The sequence below is a fragment of the Rhinopithecus roxellana genome, chromosome 3 (assembly GCF_007565055.1).
Source record: "Rhinopithecus roxellana isolate Shanxi Qingling chromosome 3, ASM756505v1, whole genome shotgun sequence".
Taxonomy (NCBI): Eukaryota; Metazoa; Chordata; class Mammalia; order Primates; family Cercopithecidae; genus Rhinopithecus; species Rhinopithecus roxellana.
Genome location: NC_044551.1, coordinates 48,247,649 through 48,271,776, shown reverse-complemented (window position 1 = coordinate 48,271,776; position 24,128 = coordinate 48,247,649). Strand labels below are relative to the sequence as shown.

Here is a 24,128-nt window from a genome sequence, read left to right as displayed (position 1 = left end):
ACCCGCACGTTATGCACATGTACCCTAGAACTTAAAGTATAATAAAAAAAAAAAGAAAAAAGAAAAGAAAAGAAAGAAATATACACACATATATATATATATATATATATATATATATATATATATATATATGAAGAGAGAGAGAGAGAGTGAAAAATGACAGAAATACAAGGAGACATTAACAAATCCATATCATAATGGGAAACCTTAAAACATGCAATAGCTGATAGATCAAGCAGATTACAAATCGGTAAGGCTATAGAAGACTGGATTAATATGGTTAATAAGCTAGATCCAAAGGATATATTATGGAACATAGCATACAACAAGTAGAGACCACAGAATATTTATAAAAACTAACCACCTATTAGGACCTAAAACAAATTTCAAAAAAATCAAAATCTTACAGTTTTATTACTTATTATTATTAAAAATAAATAACAAAAATATAACTTACATTCAAAAAGACTCCATACAGCAGAAATTAAAAATATATCTCTAAATAACTCAAAAGTCAAAGAAGAAAATGCAAAAATACTTAGAAACAGATATGTAACTGGCACACACTAATATGGCCAAGTTAATTGGTAAAACATTGAAAAACATTTAAATATATTAGGAAATACTGTAATAATAAGTATTAGAAGAGGTAAAATTAATGATGCAAGTGTGAATATAAACTGGCTAATTTAAACTACATATACAATATTGCAATCCCCAGAGACAAATGGATCTTCTGCTAATGCGGCATTTGAGAGCATTCACAACGCTATCCTCCAGTTCACCTAACTCATAGTAAGCTTTCCAGTACCAGTGGATATGCTGCACAATGCACTCAGGGCGTTAGGATGATCATTAGGTTTTCATTTTGCTAGACTTATATAGTTCCTACTACTTATAAATATATTGTTTTTACTTTGGACATATGTATGTGCACTGTAATTCTTGTGTAGGCAGTAATTGCTCAGCATTTTGATATTTAACATTCAATAATTTACACAATGATTTTAAACATTATCTTAAAATCAAATACCCACAATAAAGAGACAGTTTTTCCTTCAATATTCTTTTTACATATAATTTACATGATTAATCTAAATCTCCAGGGAAATTTTAAAAGACATTATATTAATAATGAGGCACAGCATGAAAAAAATTATATTGTGCAAAAACTGGAACAACATGGAATGTCCATTTTACACTGTGCAAGCATAAATAGCCCCCACAAAACTTTATTAAACCTGAAATTAAAAATAACTTGATTAACAAATGTGGAGTGATTTATTATTGCTAAAGTGACATAAATGCTGGATATAAATTGTGCTAACAGAAAAAGTACTATCAATGACATTTAAAATACTAAATAATTACTAATAAAATTCGCAATCCTCTAGCACACATTAAGAATGAAAAAGAAACATACCTGAAGGAAAAGTAGAGATTTCAAAAGATAATCAGATACTATAAGGAACAACTTTCTACAACATATTTAAAAACATGCAGGAAATGTATACTTGTCTAGAAACTTAACAAAACTGACCAAAGAACTAGAACACCTGAATGGTCCTGTGTCCATTAAGGAAATTGAAATCAGTAGTTTAAAACTGTCCCACAAAGAAAATACTGGACTTAGTCTTAAAAGTGGAATTTTTTAATCAAGAAAAAGAATTCTGACATTACACAAAAAACTTTCAGGTAAGAGAAAAAGAGGAATAGTTCTTCAGATTACTTCATAAAGTGAGTACAGGAATACTCCACAGATTTATATTTTCCCACTAAGTTACCTCTTGTATTTAGGACCATAACATCATACAACATTTCAGATTATATTTATATAGAAAAAAATTATATTTTAGATCCCAAAACTCAATACAACATTTTTAACAACAACCAAAAAAAAAAAAAAAAAAAAAAAAGAGTGTAGCAAATGCTTTGAGATACATCATAAACACAATTAGTAATATGACAGCATCATGTGTCAGCATATCCAAAAGCATCCTGAATATCAGTGACAGGGATGTTCCACACAAATGCCACTGATGATATAAGAGGCGTTACTGTTTCATCCTCAGTGTGAATCATTCTCTGACACATTTCTAGAGTGACTTTCATATTTCTTCCCCACCACCACATCTGCCTCCTAATTGTAACAATGAGACTGAATAAAAGTCAAGAAAGTGTTGAAGAACTTTATAGAAAAGAAAGCAAAACAAGTAGAAAAGCAACTACAATGAAACAAACTCTATTACTGCTAACGAAGCAACTATTTGTTAACAACTATATTATTTGGGGGTCAGGAAGCAAATTTAATATAGGTTTACCATATTTTACTTACATTTTAGGAAATCAGTTTGGGTTCACAAGTAATCCATTATAAGTTTGCCATTTAAAATAAAGATAAATGGGCTCTGTTTTTGAACAGAACATGTAATTTTCAGAAACAAATTATTAATGTTAAGTAGATATCTATGTAATTTTACTATCAAATTTTTAAAAGACAGTATAAAAAAATAACTACAGTCTCATCCATAAACAGAACTGCAGTAACTCTAAACAGAATACTTTTTGAAATGACACGTTTTGTTTCTTCCAGAAATGCAAAATTGGTTTAATATTAGAACATGTATTAATGCAATTCACCATAATAACAAAAAAAACCCCATATGTTCATCCATAGAGACAGAAAAAATAATAAATTTCAACATTCACTCACAATTAAAAAAAAAAAAAAAACTATTAGCAATGTAGAAATAGAAGGAAACTTCCCTAATCCAATAAACAATAAAAAAGGCATAAAAGTGTCACACACACCATACACACATGCTGAAACATTAGGAGCATTGGCTCATGCAATTATGGTAGCTGAGAAGTGCTAAGATGCTGTCTCTAAGCTAGGGGCCCAAGAATGCCAGTGGAATAGCCAGAGAGCAGGTGGTGTAGATTCCAAAGGCCTAAGAACCAGGAGAATTGAGGGCAGAAGATTAATGTTCCAGCTGATAGAGTCAGGCAGACAGCAAGCAAATCCTTTCTTTCTCCCCTTTTTTGTTCTATTCAGGCCCCCAAAGGATTAAGTGATGCCACCCACAATGAGGAAGTAAATCTCCTTTACTCAGTTTATTGATTCAAATGCTAATCTCTTCTGGAAACATCCTCAAAGACACACCCAGAAATAATGTTTACCTAGATGGCTGAGGATCCTGTGATCCAGAGTTGATACATAAAATCAACTATCACACATACCATTTTCATATAGATGTCAATTCTCCTTCAGTTTATCACAGATTCAATGCAATTCCAATAAAAATCCCAACAATCTTTAGACTGTAAAGTTCAATGAAAAGATGAAATATGGCTTTAGCAGCACAATCCTGAAGACAAGCATCATCAAACAATGATTACCAAAAGGTAGAAGGAGTCCAAGTCAAAGCACAAGTGGACCAGTTCGATTCACTGAACTTTACAATCTAATTCTAAAAACTATGTGCAAGAGAAAAAGGACAGTAATAGCCAAGACTTCCCTGAAAAAGATCATGGTGTCTGGGTAGTGATATGGATGTGGGAGGGCAGGGTATTTGCCATTGCAAATATCAAGACATTATAAAAATATAATAATTGAGATGGTGTAATATTGACACAGGAGAGACAAATAGACCAGTAGGACAGAAGAGACAGTGTAAAGGTACATCCATGCAAAAAGAAAGAAAAACAAAAACAAACAAACAAAAAAAACCCTGATCTGTGATGATGGTGGCATGGTACATCTGTGTAGAAAGGATGAGCTATTGATAAACCACCTTAGAACAACTGGTTATCCCTAGCACTCACTATAAGCAAAAGTCAGCTTTATATGGATTAATTATTTTAAAATGCAAAACTCTCATCCACTCCTAATGAGAAAATCGAGATAGGACAAGAAAGGGTGGAGTAACAAATAAAGCTCACTTACTGTCTACCCCTTATAGGGTATATTAGGTTTCTCTTGCTACCATAACAAATTAACACAAATTTAGTGGTTTAAAACAACATACATTCATTATCTCACAGCTCTGTAGGACAGAAATCCCTGCTTCTTTGCTGTCAGCTGAGGGTCATTCCCAGGTACTCGAGGCTGCCCATATTCTTTGGCTTCTGGCCCCTTCCTACATCTTCAAAGCCAGCAATGGAGGGTTGAGTCCCTCTCATGTCTATTTTTCCTGCCTTCCCTTCTACCAAATCTCTAACTCTTCTGCTGCCTTCTTCCATCTTTATCCCTCTATCTCAAGGTTCCTAATATTAATTACATATACAAAGCCCCTTCTGCTATGTAATTCACCATATTCACAGGTTCTGGGGATTAAGACATGAATGTCTTTTGGGGAGAGATTATTATTCTGCCTTCCACACAGGGAAACCAAGGTTGCTTCCGATTGCAATACCACTGCGTGGCTTGAACATCCTTACACAGTGCCTCAGCCCGGCAGGCAAGGAGGAAGCACAGACTAGGTAGAAAATATCCACTATCTTCTTCTCATGTCCTTTCTGCTTACCTGTACTTAATAATTGGGTTTTCTGTACCAGGATTCGGGAGGCTGAAGCAGACAGGGGAGAGGAAGGATTTTGAATTTATTTCCTAATACCCAACACTGATCCAATAATTGGAACAGATGCCTTTCCTCTGCCTAATTTTGGAAAGTTTAGGGAGCAGATACAAAGGGAAGAAGAGAAAAGAGGGAAGTGGGAGCAATAATGTAAAGCCATTAAAAGAAAAACAGCATGTTTCCCCCTTTCATAAGAACTCAATCCAAGAAGGTTCCATATTTGGGGTAGGGGTAAAAGAGAGAAAAAGTCTAGCTCATATAAGTCATTTATTGGATGTCATTATGTACCACACACAATTCTATGTGATTCCACAAACCTTTCTTAATACTTTAAACTAACCTATAGAGTACATGTGTGCAGTTATTACCTTTAAATGAGGAAACTCAGGTTCACAATGGTGGTCACATACCTAAGGGAACAAATGTCAGAGGGAGATCTAAACCTAGGTATGCTAGCCGCCCCAGTCCAAGAAAATTTCCTCTCTCACTGCATTCGTCCATTCTCATGCTACCAATCAAGACATACCTGAGATTGGATAATTTATAAAAGAAAAAGGTTTAATTGACTTACAGTTCAGCATGGCTGGGGAGGCCTCAGGAAACTTACAATCACAGCGGAAGGGGAAGCAAACACATCCTTTTGCACATGGCAGCAGGAAGAAGAGCGGAGCAAAAATCTGCTGCGATCTCCCGAGAACTCATTCACCATCACGAAAACAGCATGAAGGCAACCAACCCCATGATTCAATTACCTCCCATCAGCTCCCTCCCACAACACGTGGGGAGTATGGGAACTACAATTCAAAATGAGATTTGGGTGAGGACACAGCCAAAACATGTCACCGACTTTCCCTAGCAAGAAGGCAAGACTAAGGGTTTTATAATCCCCACACTGCCTTTCGCTGTCTTTAAAGGACAGTCTTGGTGGTATTGCCTTCCTTCCGCAACCTTACTTCTGCCCCAGATGTTACAGTGACTTCCTAATGAAGTCTGGAGTTACTTACCTTCTTGTAATAATTATACATTTACTACTTCTGTACAGTCATTGTCTCCAGATTGATTTTGTTATCATTCATGCTAGTCTTTGTGTGATGACCACTGGGCTGTGAGCCTGAATTTTCTTTTTTCTTTTCTTTTTAAACCACTTTATTGAGGTATGACTGAGATACAAAAACTGTATTTAATGTATATAACTTGAAGTATTTGGAGATAAGCTTTTTTTCTTCTTTTTCTTTCTTTCTTTTATAGAAGTAGGCTTCCAAGAAACAACAAAAGGTGCTAAGACTGGTCTCTGGATGAATCTCTGCTAGGACTTAGAGAAACATGGAGACCTAGTTGTCATCATACAACTTGTCTTGCTGCCACTCTTGTCCCTTCAAGGAGTTATGGTTATCAGGAAAAAAGCCAATTAACAAACTCTGCTTTATTTTTGTGGTGATAATTAATCAACTCTAAGATTTCAGCATAAAATCCCATTACCTTACCCTATGTGACAAGACCTTAAGTGCCTTGCTCCTGCCTGGCTCTCCAGCTGCATCTTGTCACTCTGCACTCCTTACTCTACTCCAGCCACACTGGCCAAAGCCTCCTGTCCCCAGGTCTTGCATAACTGCCTTCACACATGTGCTCAAAGTTCACCTCCAGTCTTCCTATGTCTAGCCCCATGAGCTACTGAACACTTGAAATGTGTCTAGTCTGAACCGAAATGTGCTGGAAGTATAAAATATACACTGGATTTTTATTACTTAGTAGATATAAAAGAATATCTTAATAATTCCATTAATTCTATATTGATTGCCTGTTGAAATAGTTAACATATGTTGGATTATTATTAAAATTAATCTGACCTGTTTCTTTTTACTTTTTTTTTTTTTTTTTTTTTTTTTTTGAGACGGAGTTTCGCCCTTTTGTCCAGGTTGGAGTAAACTGGCACAATCTCACCACAACCTCTGCCCCTACCCCGCCCGGGTTCAAGCTATTTCTCCAGCCTCAGCCTCCCAAGTAGCTAGGATTATAGGCGCCCGCCATCAAGCCCGGGTAATTTTTGTATTTTTAGTAGAGACGGGGTTTTGCCAGGTTGGCCAGGCTGGTCTTGAACGCCTGACTTCAGATGATCACTTGCCTCAGCCTGCCGAAGTGCTGGGATTACAGGCATGAGCCACTGCACCCTGCCTTCTTTTTACATTTTATGTGGCAATTGGAAAATTTAAAATTACATTCATGGCTCACACTGTTTCCATTGGACAGCGGTGCTCTACGGCATGACCTTCTTTTACTGCCCTCCTGGCACTTACATTGTGGAATTTCAGCATCCGGGCTCACCTGGTCAGTGGCCTTCTCACCCAAGCAGAATGTACCACAGGAACCTTGCCTGGCTCACTCACATCTGATTCCCAGGCACTCAGGCCAGGGCCTGGAGCATAGTAAGTGCTGACTGAATATCTTTCGAATGAATGACCCTGCTCTTCCTCAGCCGGAGACATGAATTCTGTCGGGTCCCAAAACACGTGGTCTAAAATCCTTTGGGCTCCTGTTGCTGCCAGCACTGAGAATATGCTCTTGACCCTGGGCGGGGTGGGCGGGGGTGGGGAGGTCTGGATACTTCCTCTATGGAAAGAACTGGTCACAAAACCGCAGAGGTGACTCAGGCTGAGAACCCAGGCTCCTCTTTCCCTTGGTGACACGCCCCTCGGTCCCTCACTGGCACTTCTCCCTCTGGCCACACGGCGGCGTCTCGCGGGAGTGCAGCGGCCGATGGTACAGCTCGCTCCCCCCTCGCGCCTGGGACAGTGGGTCCTTCCACTTCTAGAAAAGCATTGTGGGACGGCAGTGCGGCCTTTCTTCCTTTTGGTGCGAGCTTGGTGTGGTTTTCTCGCTGGGTCTTCCGGGATGGCTCGTGGCTGTGGCCGCGTGGTCTCTCACGCCGGGGCGCGGGGCGGGGGAACGCGGCCACCCTGAGTCTGGTGAGTCGACTGCGGCGGCCGGACAGTGTCCGAAGTGTCCGGGGCCGTGAACGCGTGAAGGGTAGCGGCCTGGCCTCGCGCCTGCGTTCCCAAGCTTGGAAACCGGGGAGCTGGGGGATTTGTGTTTAGATCATCGACTATGCCAGGGAGTGCTCCAGATAAGCCTGGTTTTATTTTCGTTAGTGAAAAGGCCTTACCTGACTTTATGCCTGCCCTGCCCTCGGGTAAAATAACTTAAAAGCTGAGGGCCTGGTTACGGCTGTTTACATATGCGGTACTCGGAGGGAGTGATCGATCACCTACCCTGCAGGTGAGTTTTCACGTTGATGCGAGACCAGTCGCCATTTAAAACGCATCTCATTTCACTTTTCATTACTAAGTCGGATTTTAAATCGTGAGAAAATTTCTCTGAAATGTAGTGTTCGTTTTTAGGCCGTAATCAGAAGATTACTGTCAGCCAGTCAGCAACTTTATGTCGTAGAGCCGACCTCGCGCAGTGTCAGCCTTTGTGTTGCCCATTCACTTTGGAAACTAGTGAATGTGGTGTCAAAAAAGGCGTAAATTAAACGCTTTGCAGCCTTTTCCTGCCCTTGAATTTGACATCTTTGGTGTAGGAGCTGCATAAGTAACAGTTGCTGCTTTTACATTTACACGCGTGATCTTGACCCTGCCAGCCACAAGTGTATGGTTTGTCTTAACCAGTTTTAATTTTTGTTCAGGTGGAAGATGGATGCCTGAAGTGTAGACTGCTGCTAGCTGAATACCATCTGGGAGCACAAAGGTGACCTGAAGGTAGGGTGATATGTCATAAAGCACTTTGTAATGGGAATTTTTATCACCTTTTAAATTGGGGCTCCTTCTCTAGTGAGTATTAATGTTAGTGGTACATTGGTAGTGTTGCTCCGTCTGTAGCTATTTAGGTGAGTTAACAAATGGGACAGCTTATTTTTGGAAAAGTTTTGCTGATACATCCTGAGAAGCCCAGGGAAATAAATACGCATAGTACTGGCATTCTGGATCCCTTAAGAATTGTTTTTATGTGTATGTAGTCATTGAATTCTTTAAAAACTTGTCAAATCGCAGGCATATTAATTACCAAGTTCTTGATTAAAATGTTATACAAAAATATCTGCTGTCCAACTGAGTACTTTATTTTTTCTCTTAGGATGTCCTTGGTGAAGAGTTTGAAAATTTGGTCTTCACAAGAGTTGCCTGGCTCATTTGAAATTGCTGGGAGTCTGAGGATTTCTGACATAATTGCCTGTTGGAGTCTGTAAATACACACTTAAGACAGTGAGGATGTGAATATATTAATGCACTTTGACATTTGTGTTTTAAGTGATTAACTGCCAGAAATAGCTGTTTCTAAAAAGTTATAAGGGAGGAGGGCTTCTTTTTTGATCAGTTTTCACTGCTGTCACCATAATTAATAGCCTTAAAATAGCTTGTGTTTGGCCCAAAGAGAAATGTACTTTCTTCCAGTGACTCAAAAATCGTTGCGAGAACTAGACTGATTTCTAGTGACAGGTGTGCTTTACTACACCCAGTGCATACGTTTTTTCCCTCCAATTAGATTGTACACTTAATATTGGCATATCTTCTGCCTTCACTTTGCAAGAAACAACAAATAATGTATTCAGGTATTCAAAAAATTTATTGAAAGCACTGTACTAGGAGCTAAGAACACGATGATGAGCACAACACAGTTCTTCCCTTTGGAAACATAGCTGAGTGGAGGGAATGTCATCACATGTAAAACTTCACTATGAGATGAGTTCCATGATAGGATTTTCTTGGGGAAACCTGAGAAAGAGTTGAGACCAAAGGTATGTGTCATATTTTTCACAAGGCAAAATTGGGGGAATGACATGCAGAGGCTTGGGCTAGAAAAAAAGATACCATAAGTCCACTTACTTTTGTGACAGTTTTGGCTGCTTTCCCTCTTCAGTGCCTTGTTTCAGAATTGAGTTGTTTACTGAGGCATGTAAGATGGCTATTATGGGAGGTGGGAGTGTTACAAAATGAGGCTGAAGAGGTAGGTAAAGAAGCCAGACGCACCACTTCAGGCTCCCTCTGGCTTTATTAAAGCAAGATAAGTCCATGGTGGAAAATCAGATTTGCAAAAAAAGGGTAGTTGAACTAGGTTGCTTATTGTTGTCTAGGCGAGAGACCATCTTGCTCTAGTAAAATTAGTGAAATAAAATTGTTTATAGTTTGATGACAGAGCCAACTAGACTTGGTAATAGTGGAGGTGTCTGTCCATAACTGCTAGGTGTCGAGCTTGCACACTGATGAGCATAATGACTCTAGATCCAGCTGGGGAGCAGCATTTAAACAGTTGAATTCTTAAATTACTTTTGAGAAATCCAAATGGTCTTTTTGCAGTAGCACATTACTCAGTAGTCTAAACTACAGAAATAAACCTTAAGGCCATGGGGATAAATGAGATCTACCCGGGGTAGACTAGGAAGAGGGCCTAGGGTCTGAAGTTAGAGAAACTCCACTAATGGCAAGGTAAAGCATGATAAGCTAGAAAGGGTGGTCAGTGTGTGGCAGGAGCAAAATAGGATTACATTAAAGAAGCAAAAGAATGTCCTAAAAATTCTCCCTGGGATTAAGTGACACAGTGATTGATATTAATCACTTAAGATATGGATTAGTTGAATTGAGGGCAATGACTAAAGATAACTCCTTGCATGAAGATTGGCTGAGAATGAGAGGAAAATCATAGTTGCTAGAGGGTGGGGGGTTGTGGTTATGAAAGATAGTTTTCTTTAGTCTTAGTTTTAAATTTAAAACCAAGTAGCAAGGATTTAGCTGAATGATTGAATACATTAATATAGGAGGAGGAGATACAAAGATCCTGAAAAGGCTGGGAGAGAGCATCCAAAGCACAGGTGGAGAGAGAAAAGGGTTAGGGCTGCTGGCAGCTGTGGAGAGAACTGTATGTGGTAAGGGGGAGATATAAGACATCCTGCGTATTTTCCCCATAGACTGCAAAGTCATCTATGGAGAGGAAAGGTCCAAAATAGTCATTGGGGAGAGCCGGTGAGTTAGATGGCCAAGCAGGGTGGATGGATCATTTGAGGTTTGGGGTGAGGGATCAACTGAAATCCACATAGACTTCTGAAAACACAAGACAAGAACACTTTAGAAATTAACACTTAAAGCTTTTTACATCATTTGTAAATAACTGGTGGAACTTAACACCACAAAATACAGTATTATAAAGAACTATATGAATAAAAATATCTGCAGTCTGAAAGTGATGCCTCAGTCCTTTTGCATCTGGGCGCTACTTGAGAACCAACCCAGAGCTGGGAAGACGTCCTCCCACTTGTACTATTGCACAGCAGGCTAGTTGCAGTTCAGATTTCCAGAACGTTCATCAGATGCATCTGGTCTTGGTTGTAGTGGACACAGACACAACACAGTCAGAAATGAATGATTGCTATCCTGTTCCAGAAACGAAAATGTGGTTTCAAGTGAATTTTTACAAAATACTTATTCTTCCAGTTCAAACAAAAAGGTGCTTCAGCACGACTGTGCTGTAGTTAAACCATGCCTATAATCCCAGCACTTTGGGAGGCTGAGGCAGGCCAGTCACTTGAGGTCAGGAGTTTGAGACCAGCCCCCAACATGGTGAAACACTGTCTCTATTAAAAATACAGAAAGAGCCACGTATTGTGGCGCACGCCTGTGAGGCAGGAAAATCGCTTAAACCCAGGAAGTGGAGGTTGTGGTGAGCTGACATGGTGCTGCTGCACTCCAGCCTGGGTGACAGAGTGATAACATCTCAAAAAGAAAAAAAGCAAAAGAACATATTTTCTTATGCTGAAATACTCGCAGGTCTGAGATTTGAATCAAGGTATCTATTTCACAGTTTCAAAAGTACCAGTGGTGCACACAACCTTCCCACCCCTACCCTTGACCCTTCATCAGGATCAAGTCTCTGTCTTGAGGCGGGAAGCTTGGATAGTTTTTATTGTTTTTGCTGTGTGTTTTCCAGCCAGGTTGTTTGGAGATGTCTGAGGTTTTTCTTCCATCAGGCTATCTTTAGACCCATTTCTTCTCTAAAATAAAATATATTTGAAAAATATAGAAAGATTCAGAAGAAAACAACCAAATGAAGTATTTTAATTACATCAGAAACCAAGCTGCTCTTAAATTGAAGATACTGAGTTAATTCAAAAGTTTCATAATACCAAAAGCTATTCAATAAATGTTCCCTCTAAATAGTTGTGCAAAATAAAGTTTGTATTTAATCTTTGTTTAATATACAAAGTTAGTCTGACATTTACATTCATAATGATTTTATTCGTGAATATTAGGCATAATTCACCCAAATCTGTCATTACTCTTGTTAATAATTCCCAAACCAGGCTCTCAACCTTCTCACTTTTGCAAACAGGATAGTGGAGAGAGTTGGAGGCAATTTATAATCAATCCCCTGATTATATTTTCAGCAGTCAATGAATGGAACAATGTCTTGTGAGTCCCTATCGCTTGTCTCGTACGGAGAAACAGGGCAGCTGATTACCAGAGCCTGTGCGCCACATCCACTACTTTGTAAAACTTAGGTTTTACACATCTCCCATCACAGGTGGAGGCTCTGAGAATGACACTAACTCACAACTGCTCCTTACGCAAACCCCTCCTGCTCTTCCAAGAGATGGCCTAACATTGTTAGTGTATCAGGCTGGCAAGCATATTTCCTTCCCCAAATGTATATTCCCACAAATAATGGGCTACACTGTCCCAATCTATTTTGAGATTTGAGCTAAAAAAAAAAAAAAAAAAAAAAATCCCTCTTTTAAAATGCAGTTACCTTTAATCTATTTCTATGACTGGCTTAATTTGTTTTACTGACATTCAAAAAGCACTGATAGAACAATTATTCTGCCTATCATGGGAAGTATGAACCAATCTATCTGGGATGGAAGATTTCTGGATAGCCAGAGGTGGGAAGAGGACACCAGTGAATGTGAGAGGAGAATATAGCAGAAGAATCACCAGAAAAAATTGCTAGGCGAGGACCTGAAATAAGTACTATGTTGTTTGTCTGGGATTGAATCTGTCCACTCCGCAGACCTTAAGAAATTAAGTTGCTATTCTTCCCCATTCTTAGCAGCCTTTGCGTGAAAAGGCAAGGTGAGGTGTAGGGCAGGTCACTGCCAGAACTCTGGTGGCATTGTGGTGGAAATTAGAACTTAAAAGTTGCATTAGGAAATGCACCTTTCTAGATTCCATTGGTCACTCCAGCCCCTTCTCCACATGGCAGCCGATGAGTGGCTTCCTTTTAGCACTTGGAATAAAACAATAAGATCCAAACGTTTCCCACAGCCTTTAGGCCTTTTTATCTGCCTTTCCCCTCATGCTCAGTGCATGTTGGTCTTTCAGCTCCTCAAATACCCAGGCCCTCTCCAGAGTCAGCATTTTCCCTATATTCCTCACTCTGATGACATCAGCCTTGCGGCCACCTCCTCAACTGCCAGGTCTCAGCTTTAAATGCCACTTTCTGAGATGGCCTTCTCTGAACACCATAAACATGTAAAGTGAGGTCACTTTGTTGCTTCTTTAGCTCAGGCATTTCTTTGTAATGCATACTCCTATATGTTTTAACTGTTTACCTTATGCCTCCACGTCTAGGCTAGGGCCATCAACCTTTTTTATAAAGAGCCAGACTATAAACTACATCCTGTTTGTGTCACATGTTACTGTTACTTTGTTTTGCTTTTAAACAATCCTTTAAAGGTGTAAAAACCATTACTGCCTTCTGGGCTGTACAAAGGCAGCAGACTAGATTTGGCCCTTAGGCCATGGTTTGCTGATTGCTCAGACCAGTGCTTGATATTCCTTAGATGGGCTCACTGGATATTTACTGAATTCAAAATCAAAAGTGTTCTGGAGACAGGCTTAGAATCAGTGCCACTGATCAGAAGATGCATGTGAGTTCTTGTGTCCCGCAAAGTGAAAGCTATTCTTCCAACTTAGAATGTGTGTAAGTTTTTTTAATTCCTGAGTGGAAATAAAAATTACTACTTGTATTGAAACCAACTAAAATTTAAGACCAAAAATAAATAAATAAATAAAACACCAAATGATAACTGCTTTTTAATCATCACAATAACCGTAGGAGGTAAGTTATCTACACTGTATAAAAACTGAGGCTTAGAAGTTTAGCAGTATTAACGTTACACAAGTAGTATGCAGAGATGAAACACAAATGATTCAGGTCAGTCAGAATGCAAAGCCTAAACTTAATCATGAATATAATATTGAAAAAGTACTGTCAACTTTAAACCAAATGTCTATTTGGACAACTATTAGCTCTCCCAGGCTGATCTCATCAAATATTACACAGATTATAGTAGAAGCTGTGTTTACCATGCAGACCTCCATTCTAGACTGAGGCATTCATTCTCCAGCTGCTGTGAGTGTTGCCTGCCATGTAGCTCAAAACTGAGCCCCTCCCCAGGAACTGCCCTCAGTTGAAGAGAACCCCCCTCCCAGAACATCCCTTACCCAGTGATTTCTATGGGGTAAGTGTGAATGTGTAAAGGTTCAACCCCCGTCTCACGGTAGGATGAATTTGAAGAGCCATCTCAACTCTAGAGCTCCCTGTGGGATCAGCTCTTGCCTCTGCCCAAACCCATCTTTCACTTTCTCCCCAACAAGTGTGGATCCCATGGGCACTTTCCAACAAGCTTCCTGCATGCAGATCTCCATTTCAGAATCTATCTAGGGAACCTAACTTAAACCAGCAGAGGCCTTGCTCCAGTCATTGATAAAAACAAAAAGGGCCATATATGATAGATACTGCTGGTGTCAGGCTTCTTACGTGATCCAAAAAATTGTACATGTGCTTACATGCATTTTTTGGGATGAGAGTCAGTAGATACAACTGGCTTTTCTACAGGATCCATGATCAAACAACGCTGAAAACGACAACACGACGAACAATGGGCTGACCCTGATCCATCAGACACATCAACTTTGTTTTTAGAGTTTTACAGTGGTTGTTTAACCAGATATAAATCCATCCAACTGTCTTATTCAGCCCACATTTTTTCCCATCTTATTAAAAAATACACCATGAGAGGTGGTATGAAACCCTTCCTGAACTATGTTCGCCACAGTGCTCCCCTGATTATCAAATTCAGCTAAGTGTTAAAGTGATTTTGTTAAGGCAGCTAGGTGTTCTGTCTCTGAATTCCTTTTTAACTACATTTTAAAAACATGTCCAGAATGAAAGTAATTGTGATGGAAAAGACAGAAAACAGGACTTAAGTAATTCTTCCGTCTGCTATTAGTTAACAATGTGAGTCTGTCACTTTCTCTGTTTCTCTGGCTCAAAATACCTGTTGTTATTGTTGCTTTTTAATTAGTGAAACAATTGTTTCTTTATTCTGGCTCCAAACAATCTTACAATCTTTGTTATCCTCAGCTTTGCCCCACTACCTCTACCTGTTATTCCTAACTCTTCCCAGATTGTACCAAGGTTCTTGATCATACACTTTTCCTTCCATGATTTCTACACATTCTTTTAAAATACAGAATCTCAGAATGATATTAAGGTTTCACTGCCTGCCCTACCTCCCCAAAGGAACTTTCCAAAGCACAAAATGCTTCTCAAAATTGTCATCAATGCAACACCTTCTTCAAACCTTACTATTACTAACCTGATGAACTGTAGCGTCCCCAGAACCCTGAGCATCTGAAGAACGAGTCACCGGAAGCGGTGGTACAAGATCTATTTTTGAACTGCAGAGAATGAGTTTTAGAATTAGTGACTGGAACAGTACCTAGAATCAGAAATTAAGTTGGAAGAGTACTACAGTGTACATATAAAACATTTCCATGAGCAAGTAAAGTTCTTTTCGACTGCACTGTTCTGGAGCCATGATGGTGATGGCTCTGGCCTGCCCACTTACTTCATTTCCGAGAGAACTGATCGCTCCCCATCTGAACACTGGGACCGGCGATACTGCCGGTAACTTCGTGGCGAATGAGAATGCCTGATGCGGACTGGGTCACCTTGTGTCCTGAACAAGCAACCAAAAAAAAAAAAAATGGGAACAAACACCCAAAGTCAGAAGAGGAAAAGTAGGAGTTCTTCCTTAATATTGAAACTGCAAAAGAATAGCAACTTTCAGAGTTTTAAAAAGAACTTGACTCCTCTAGGCTTTGAAAGCCTGAGTGACTTAAATTTCACAAGAAAAATGCTCCCTTGACCATATGTGAAAATGAAGCTCTTTATAGTTATTTGTGTATATATATGTGTGTGTGTATGTATGTTTTTTAACCATCAAATTTTAAATGAAATTATTCCTCACAGTGGAATTCTTTTTAGTAGCGTGGAAGAAAACAAAATCTATAATGCAGACAAAATGGCATTCCTAATGGAAAAAGTTGGTCCACTGTCATAGCTACTAACATTAAGAATTCACTCCTCACTTGAAAACTGCTAAGAAAGTAGACCTTAAGTGTTCTCTCCATTAAAAAAAAAAGTATGTGAGGTGATAGATATATTAGCTTGATTTCAGCATTTCACAATGTATACATATATCCAAACATCACATTGTACACTGTAAACATATACAAATTTTATTTGTTGATTATACCTTAATAATTAAAAACAAATGAATATTCAAATCTTTGACCTGAAGATGGGACAGAGGGTGGCTGGGGTGTACCAATCTGCTGTTTAACTGTGGTGGGAAAGCAGCATAGCTGCAGAAGGGGAACAAAGCAGGCACTCACTTTCTCTTAACCAAGTTCTGGCAAGGCAGAAAACACAGTCAACAGGTATGGTTCCTCTTACACTGGTGACTGGGGACTCCTGCTGTGCTTTCATGAAGCCTGTTCAATGTGCTGCTTTTATGCCAGAGATTGGACTGGGCACATATGAGAGTTTTATGGTCAGCATAATTCTCTTGGTGTAAAATAATGGATAAAAAACTTTATCAATGAGAATCTCAGAAAAGAATTTATTTCAAAACTGACATTAATCAGGAAAAGCCCCCTTGTACCTATCATGTACAAAGAGGTGGCTAACAAGAGATGATAGTGATTATAGTGTAGAATAAGTAGCTTTCATACAGATTTTTCTTCCTCTTTCGTTACTGTCACCTAATTTTGATTAAAATGTAAAGACAAATTAAAGCACTGCCTGGAACACAACTGAAGAATTAGAATGGATTACTCACAAGCACTAATAAAGCTTTTGTGAGAAGATTTTCAAAGGCACTCACTCTATTTTAGTGTACGGAATCTCTTTTAATTGTTCTTCTGACAATCCGGATGGATCCACAAGTTCCTTTCTGTAAAGGAATAAGCAAGAAAATGATAGTTGTGGTGCTGGTATAAATGCTAGTATCTTTCACAATCGGCAGCTGAGTTTTCCCTTTCTAATCTTGTCCCAAAACAGTGTTAGTTAAACCAACACAAATTTATAAAAACTAAAAATGTGTTCAAGAAAAAATAGGAGGGTAAAACCTTTTCTGTAGCTCTTTTGTGTTCTTTCAATTTTTCTACATTCAGACTCCAGCCATTCCCCATTTCCCTATAAAAGATCTGCTTCTCTCCCCTGTGGTGGGTGTCTTTTTTTTTTTCCTTGGTATTTATTTGTAAACTATTGGCCTGTCTGGGGTCCATTTAGAGGTGAGACTAAATGACCCAAGGTGAGGAGGTGTCAGGGCTGCCTGTAGATAGGCTGCTAATATGGTAAGGCACCACGACCCTGTGCTCCCCGTGCCTGCTACACATGGTGGCAATGGCTTTGGCAGGCATCACGCTGAGGCTGCCTCTCAGTACCAGCAGTCTTCTTTCTTCCACCTGCATTAAAACTACATGGGTTTCAAAACAATGAGAAAGAACAACTATTACTCACTGAATGTGTTTCCATAACTCTTCTTTTGCTTGGATATCGGGGCTTCTCCTATAAACAGAGAAAACAACATTCAGCTCTACAAACATGCTTCATCTCACAACTAACTTTAATAGTTTTCAGACTGTGAAGTTCTTATTTGCCAGCTGAGAACAGACAAGGAAAGACTGGACAGGGACAGCCACTGTGATGGGTAGTATAAAGACACCAGCAGCTAAATTGCTGCTACGGCTGCTGAAGGAAAATCATAAAACCTAGTGATAACCAGAGCTTCATTTAATGAAAGACCTCAGAACTGCAGGGCCATATGCCTCCCCCTCCAGTGGTAACTGTACAATGAAGGATGATTCAGGGCATCTGTTTCTGATCTTTCCAGATATTTGTAAGTAATGGTAAAAGAAGAACTCATCCTGATTCTAGCAAGTCCCAACATGATCTGTGATTACCTACAAGAAGCAACCACCACAAGGAAAAAGCAACTGGTGGGATTGGCCCTGATGGCAGACTGTACCAATGACCCATCTTTCATGTTATACCTGGTGTTGCATTTCTGCAACAAAACTTGGGCCAGCAAATGCTAGGACCTATTTGTGGCCTTGGCTCATGCTGCCACCCTCTTTACGCCCTTCTCCATCCCCAACTATTGACTCTGCAAATCTTTTCTCCAAGAAGTATGTGAGTAGATATTATACCACTGTCTTTAATTTCCTAGAATGAAAACTTCAGTCAGCATTCAAGTGTTTGTACTCTCTGTAGTATCAACTATTACTCCCACTGTAGCAATGAATACTAGTAATCTATTATCTCTGCAATTGTTGACACAGAATGATTTTTCTTCATAGTGAGAAAATAAGCTTTCATTGGTCGGTCCCTTTAAGAGAACAGAGATCAAGTAATAGGCCAAAAGAAAGAACAAATAACAATTAAAAGCCACCGATCCTATGGAATTTTATGTGATTAATCTGTATTAGCATTTGGGGGGCTCAATATTGCTTTTAGTGTATGGTATCATTAATGCTTTCATTTTTCTCACTTCATAAGGGCACCACTATGGTATTCTGGTAGGGCTTTCTGAACCTACAGAATACACTAAGCTACTTTCCTGCCACTGACCAAATGGCTTTTCCTTTGTGCAGGGGAGGAAAAAATGATCTGTCTATAAAGACCTTTTAATCAACTCAGGATGAGACAAAACATGAAAGGAAAAAGGAATGAAATCTTGGTCTCAGACCAAATATGGTATTGTTAAATGTAGATGTTCTTTGTTATAAGAATAAGATTAGGCTGGGTATGGTGGCTCAAGCCTGTAATCCCAGCACTCTGGGAGGCCAATGAGGGTGGATCACTTGAGGTCAGGAGTTAGAGACCAGCCTAGCCAACATGGCAAAACCCCGTCTCTACTAAAAATACAAAAAATTAGCTGGGTGTGGTGGCATGTGTCTGTAATTCCAGCTGCTTAGGAGGTTGAGGCATGAGACTCTCTTGAACCTGGGAAGTACAGGTTGCAGTAAGCCGAGATCACACCACTGCACTCCAGCCTGGGCAACAGAACGAGAGCCCATGCCACCAAAAAAAAAAAAAATTGTATGTTAAAAATCATAGAAACTGCTTCCTTGGTGTCCTGTATGGACTCTGCCTTTCCTACATTTGGTTGGTCTGATTTGCTAGATAATATGTTAACCCCATTAAATGATACTGTCAGAGAAGGTGCTAATATTAAAAAGCACTAAGGTGTTATTCCACTCTGACAGAATGATGGTTCAGCTGTGACTATACCCCAGGATCTACTTCTCACAGTCAACCAAGAGTCTGAAGTATTACATAATATCTAGGTTAGGAAGCTATTCTACTGATCATTATTCTTATTTCAGGAAGGTATGATAGTGGACATATCAGCTGTCTTCTAGTTACAGCAGGGTTTCCCACCCTTGGCCCTACTGACATTTTCCATACTAATTCTGTGTTGTAGGAGGCTGTCCTGTGCACTGTAGGATGATCAGTAGCACCTGTGGCCTCTACCCTCTAGACACCAGTAGCACCTCCCCAGTGTGACAGCCAAAAATGTCTGTAGACAATGTCCCCTTGGAAGCAAAACTGCCCCCAGTTGGAAAACCACTGATTAAGGGTATGACCTAGGAATTAAGTGGCTGTGGTTGGGTAGTGGAAGCCAAGTTATTGTAAAGATCCATTATGTGAGTACTGGAATAGTGCTGGAGAGAGTGACAGTAAAGCAGAAACTTAATCTTAAAAGAATGAGGAAAATGACCCAGGGTGCAGTTGATGACAACTACCGGAAGTGGTGAGTGGTATCATGTAAGGGCATGCAATTCAAAGCTAAATGCTTTTAGGGTGGACATGGGGAGAATGAGAAAAGTTATGAATGGCCAGGAGGACACACACCCCATGATAACAGGCCTAGGGGAGAGAGATAGTGACTATGAACAATACATTAAAAAGCTGATAACATGATAACAGTGGATATGTCTGAATGCTGGTATTGCAGGTAATTTTATTTTCTTATTTATACTTTTCTATATTTTCTGATCTTTTTAAGCCAGGAGAATTTCTTACCTTAGTTATCAGGAAAAAAATAAGAGTGTTTTCATGTTTTGTTTTGTTTTTTTAAATACTGTGATTGTAATTCCACAGGAAATGCTTTTCATTCCCATCTCAGAAGAATTAGAGAAATGTTATCCTTGTTTTTTGGTTTTGTTTGGTTTTGTTTTGTTTTGAGACAGTCTCACTCTGTCACCCAGGCTGGAGTGCAGTGGCCCCATCTCGGCTCACTGCAAGCTCTGCCTCCCGGGTTCAAGCCATTCTCCGGCCTCAGCCTCCCGAGTAGCTGGGACTACAGGCATGCACCACTATGCCCAGCTAATTTTTAGTAGAGACAGAGTTTCACCATGTTGGCCACGATGGTCTCAAATTCTTGACCTCGTGATCTGCCCACCTCAGCCTCCCAAAGTGCTGGGAATGCAGGCGTGGCCACTGCACCTGGCCTGAGAAATGTTATCTTAAGCTGAATGAGATCATCAGTCCTTCTAGCCATAAACATTGGTCCTAAAAGATTAAGGAGTTTAGTCTTTATCTTTACGTTCTATAGCACCATAAAAGTCATATTTTTAAATAAACTAAGTTCTGACGTGGCCAGTAGTTCCAAACAGTTTTAAGGCGAGGAAAAGTTCCAAAGCTTAAAAAATGCTAATTTTCTGATTGCTAGACCACCTGTGATTTCACAAATGTCAACACAAGCTGCTTGTTAATGAGGAATGTATTATTTTTATGCTTACATCTGCACACATTTAATCAATAATTTAGGATGAATTCATGATCTGCAGCTTGGTGTTATCTTGTGGATTTAGAAAGCTGTGGAATTTCAGCAGTCATTTTTCTTAATTTGAGGCACTTAATTATGCCAATGTTTTACTTAAACTCTCCAAATAAATTCCTAAGGAAAGGAAATAGAACCCTAAATTGTCCAAAGGTACAACCTATATAGAAAATAATCATGCAGCCCAGGATTAGTCCAGTATTTTTCAAAAGCATCCCTCCTCCACATACAAATATTCCACTTTAATCAGAGAAATTAGTTGGATGACACATCATTCACAAATCACTTCCCTTATTCCAAAACCCTAAAACAAACATATCATAAATCTACAAAGGATTTAAACTCCATCACTGCATATAATCATTTTATATAGTCCCCAAACTATCCAACTATATTATCTAAGAGTATACTACGGGCAATACATTATCCAATAAACTTACTATATTTTGTATATTATACTAAAAATTATGGCAGTATTTTACTTTTTTTTTTTTTTTGTCCTTCTTTATACTGATCACTCCTCTGAAAGGAAATTTAGAGTTGAAAATATGTACATTTATAAAACATCTTTATTTAAGAAATTCAAAGTTCCTAACAAATATCCCAGTCATTCTTTGTCACATTCCTGACTGGTCAAAATAAATCTAATTAAATGTCTTACTCTTCTCCCTCCCCCCTCCAAATCAAAGAAGCCTTAGGAAGCCACTGAGATGAACAACTTAGCTGCTGAAGATCGCTCAGGAGGCACTTCGGGTTGGGGGTGGGGGTTCATGTTATATCTTCACTTAACGCACCAGACTTACATGTTTTGTGTGTAATTGAGAACATCGCCCTGACAGCCTCATCTTCCACAGTATCAGTACTTTTCAATAAAATAGTAAGATATTATCACCACCAGAGGGGGCACGAGCCTTCTCTTGCACCCAGGTTTGAACTTACCAAAACTATTGTTTATACTTTAATGTCTCTTCCAAATATCCTGCTGAGTAAAGGTTCACTCATGTAGAAAAGCAGGTTCAACAAAGCTTTTTTCCTAGTGATAAACATCAACTGCAGCTGAAAAATGTACTAAATAGAACTGTACTTCCCAATGTTTTACCAGAGAAGATCTAATCATATTTCAGCTTAATGCTTTTTAGTAGAAAACAGTTTTGTATTTTATACTACTCTTTGTCTCTGGTATTTAATAATGAATTGATTTTCTAGCTATTTATTGGGGATAAAACACAAAAATGAATAATGATGTATCATAACACTCTGACCCTTAATGGATACATAATTTACATATACTGCAGTAGGAATTTAAGAATATGGGAGTAATGGAGAGATCAGTGGTTTACTGTACATCTGAAATGCCAAATATACATATATATTTTTATACAGTACATATATTTTAAAATATTTTCTATATTATGTATATATATCTGAAGGATAATTTTGATTGATTCCCTTGAATACTGCCCTAGCCATGTTTCCACTTTTTCTAAGGGATGCGGTCTCACTATGTCGCCCAGGCTGGTCTTGAACTCCTGGCCTCAAGTAATCATCCCTCCTCAGCCTTCCAAGTAGCTAGGACTACACATACAAGCCACCATGCCAAGCTCATGTTTCCACTTTAAAGAAAGCTATAGTGGTTCCTAAATCCTCACACAACCAAATTCTAGTCTCTAAGGACTTTATGTGAGTTGCCTTACTCTACTCTCTTCATTTCTCACCACCTCCTCATCTCAAGGAAAAATACAAATACCTTGCAGTGTTTCTAGAGAAGAACTAAGACCTGGGGGAACTTACTAATAAAGGCTATAACACAGGCACGACCTCACTTACTGCTCAGCAAAATCCTAAGAGCATGGTACCATGAGTGTTGTAGAAATGGAAACTCGTGGGGATCAGGTAATAAGCTGAAGATCCAGAATGCAAACGACAGCACCCAGCAGGTGTTTTATTAATTGTCAATACATCTCAGGCTTTTAACAGTCATAGCTCAAATAAAGGACAGAGCCCAGTTTGTGCTATGTGAAGTAATCCATCATCCTTAAGAGTTATAATACTTTTATTCAGTTGCCCATTTGACATTTCCATTAATTGTCTACTTGGCATCTCAAACTTAACAAACAGAAATCTTCATTCTCTCCCCCAAAAACAATCTTGGCCTATCCCTTCCCATCTCAGTAAAACAGCTACCCACTCAGTGGATCAGTTCAGAAACTCAACATTATCCATAATACCGCTCATACTACAAATCTGTCAGCTTTACTTCCAAAATGTACATTCATCTACTTCTCTTCATTTCACCACCACCATCTTTTCTGAGCTAAAGCCATTTTACCTTGACCACTGTAAGTTTTCTAATTGCTTCCCTGCTTCCTTTCTTCCTCTTTCTCAATCTGCTTTTTACCCACCAGAGCAACTTTTTTTTTTATTTTTTTTGAGATGGAGTTTCACTCCTGTTGCCCAGGCTGAAGTGCAATGGCACGATCTCGGCTTACTGCAATCTCGCCTCCCAGGTTCAAGCAATTCTCCTGACCCAGCCTCCCAAGTAGCTGGGATTACAGACATCCGCCACCACACCTGGCTAATTTTTGTATTTTTAGTAGAGACAAGGTTTTACCACATTGACCAGGCTTGTCTTGAACTCCTGAACTCAGGTGATCTGCCTGCCTTGGCCTCCCAAAGTGCTGGGATTACAGGCGTGAGTCACCATGCCCGACCAGCAACTTCTAAATGAACTACTATCCACATAAATACATATGTGTGTGTGTGTGTGTGTGTGTGTGTGTGTGTGTGTGTGTGTGTATTTTCTAATTTAACTGCACTTTAGCCATATTAGATGAGAAATCTGACATAGGTCCTACTGGACTAAAATCAAGGTGTTGGCATGGCTGCATTCCTTTCTGGAGACTCAAGGGAAAATTCATTTTCTTGTGTTTTCCAACTTCTAGAGCTAACCACATTTATTCGTTCAGGCCTCTTCCTCTATTTTCAAAGCCAGCAACAGCAGGTTGAGTCTGTTTCAAACTGAAACACTTCCTCTTCTGTCACCTCTTCTTCCACTTTTAAGAAACTTATGATTACTTTGGGCCTACTTGGATAATCCAGGATAATATCCCTGGGTGAGGGTCAACTGATTAACAACAGCCTTAATTCCACCTGCAATCTTAACTCCTCTCTGCCATTTAGGGTCATATATTCACACATTATGGAGATTAAGCCATGGATATATTTCAGGGGTCATTATTCTTCCTACCACAGTAACTATAAGGTTTTTCCTCCTCTTAATTTCTTTATATAAAAACACACTGTTTAAGCAAAGATACATTAACATTTTAATATGAGGCTTCTAACAGGCAAAAATAAAATATATTAAA

The 24,128-nt window shown here is 39.2% G+C and overlaps 1 protein-coding gene, 1 long non-coding RNA gene and 1 other non-coding gene across 4 annotated transcripts in view; 2 read left to right on the top strand and 1 right to left on the bottom strand.

Annotated features, from left to right (window-relative positions):
* The first annotated feature begins 7,066 nt into the window (after positions 1 to 7,066).
* LOC104660595 lies at positions 7,067 to 8,863 on the top strand. Its single transcript, XR_747731.2, has 3 exons — positions 7,067 to 7,850; positions 8,260 to 8,332; positions 8,706 to 8,863. It is a non-coding gene; the product is annotated as an uncharacterized LOC104660595 (long non-coding RNA).
* Positions 8,042 to 8,174, top strand: LOC115896693. Its single transcript, XR_004056597.1, has one exon. It is a non-coding gene; the product is annotated as a small nucleolar RNA SNORA13 (small nucleolar RNA).
* Positions 8,864 to 9,171: 308 nt separating the features above from the next.
* Positions 9,172 to 24,128, bottom strand: part of EPB41L4A (erythrocyte membrane protein band 4.1 like 4A) — a 266,828-nt gene continuing 251,871 nt past the window's right edge. For both annotated transcript variants that reach the window (XM_010360995.2, XM_010360996.2), the window contains 5 exons: positions 17,433 to 17,480; positions 16,795 to 16,863; positions 15,475 to 15,585; positions 15,223 to 15,304; positions 9,172 to 11,613 (listed from right to left, as the gene is read on the bottom strand). In XM_010360995.2, coding sequence (XP_010359297.1) covers positions 11,485 to 11,613; positions 15,223 to 15,304; positions 15,475 to 15,585; positions 16,795 to 16,863; positions 17,433 to 17,480 — 439 coding nt within the window. In that variant the 3' untranslated portion in view covers positions 9,172 to 11,484. The remainder of the gene's footprint in view (positions 11,614 to 15,222; positions 15,305 to 15,474; positions 15,586 to 16,794; positions 16,864 to 17,432; positions 17,481 to 24,128) is intronic.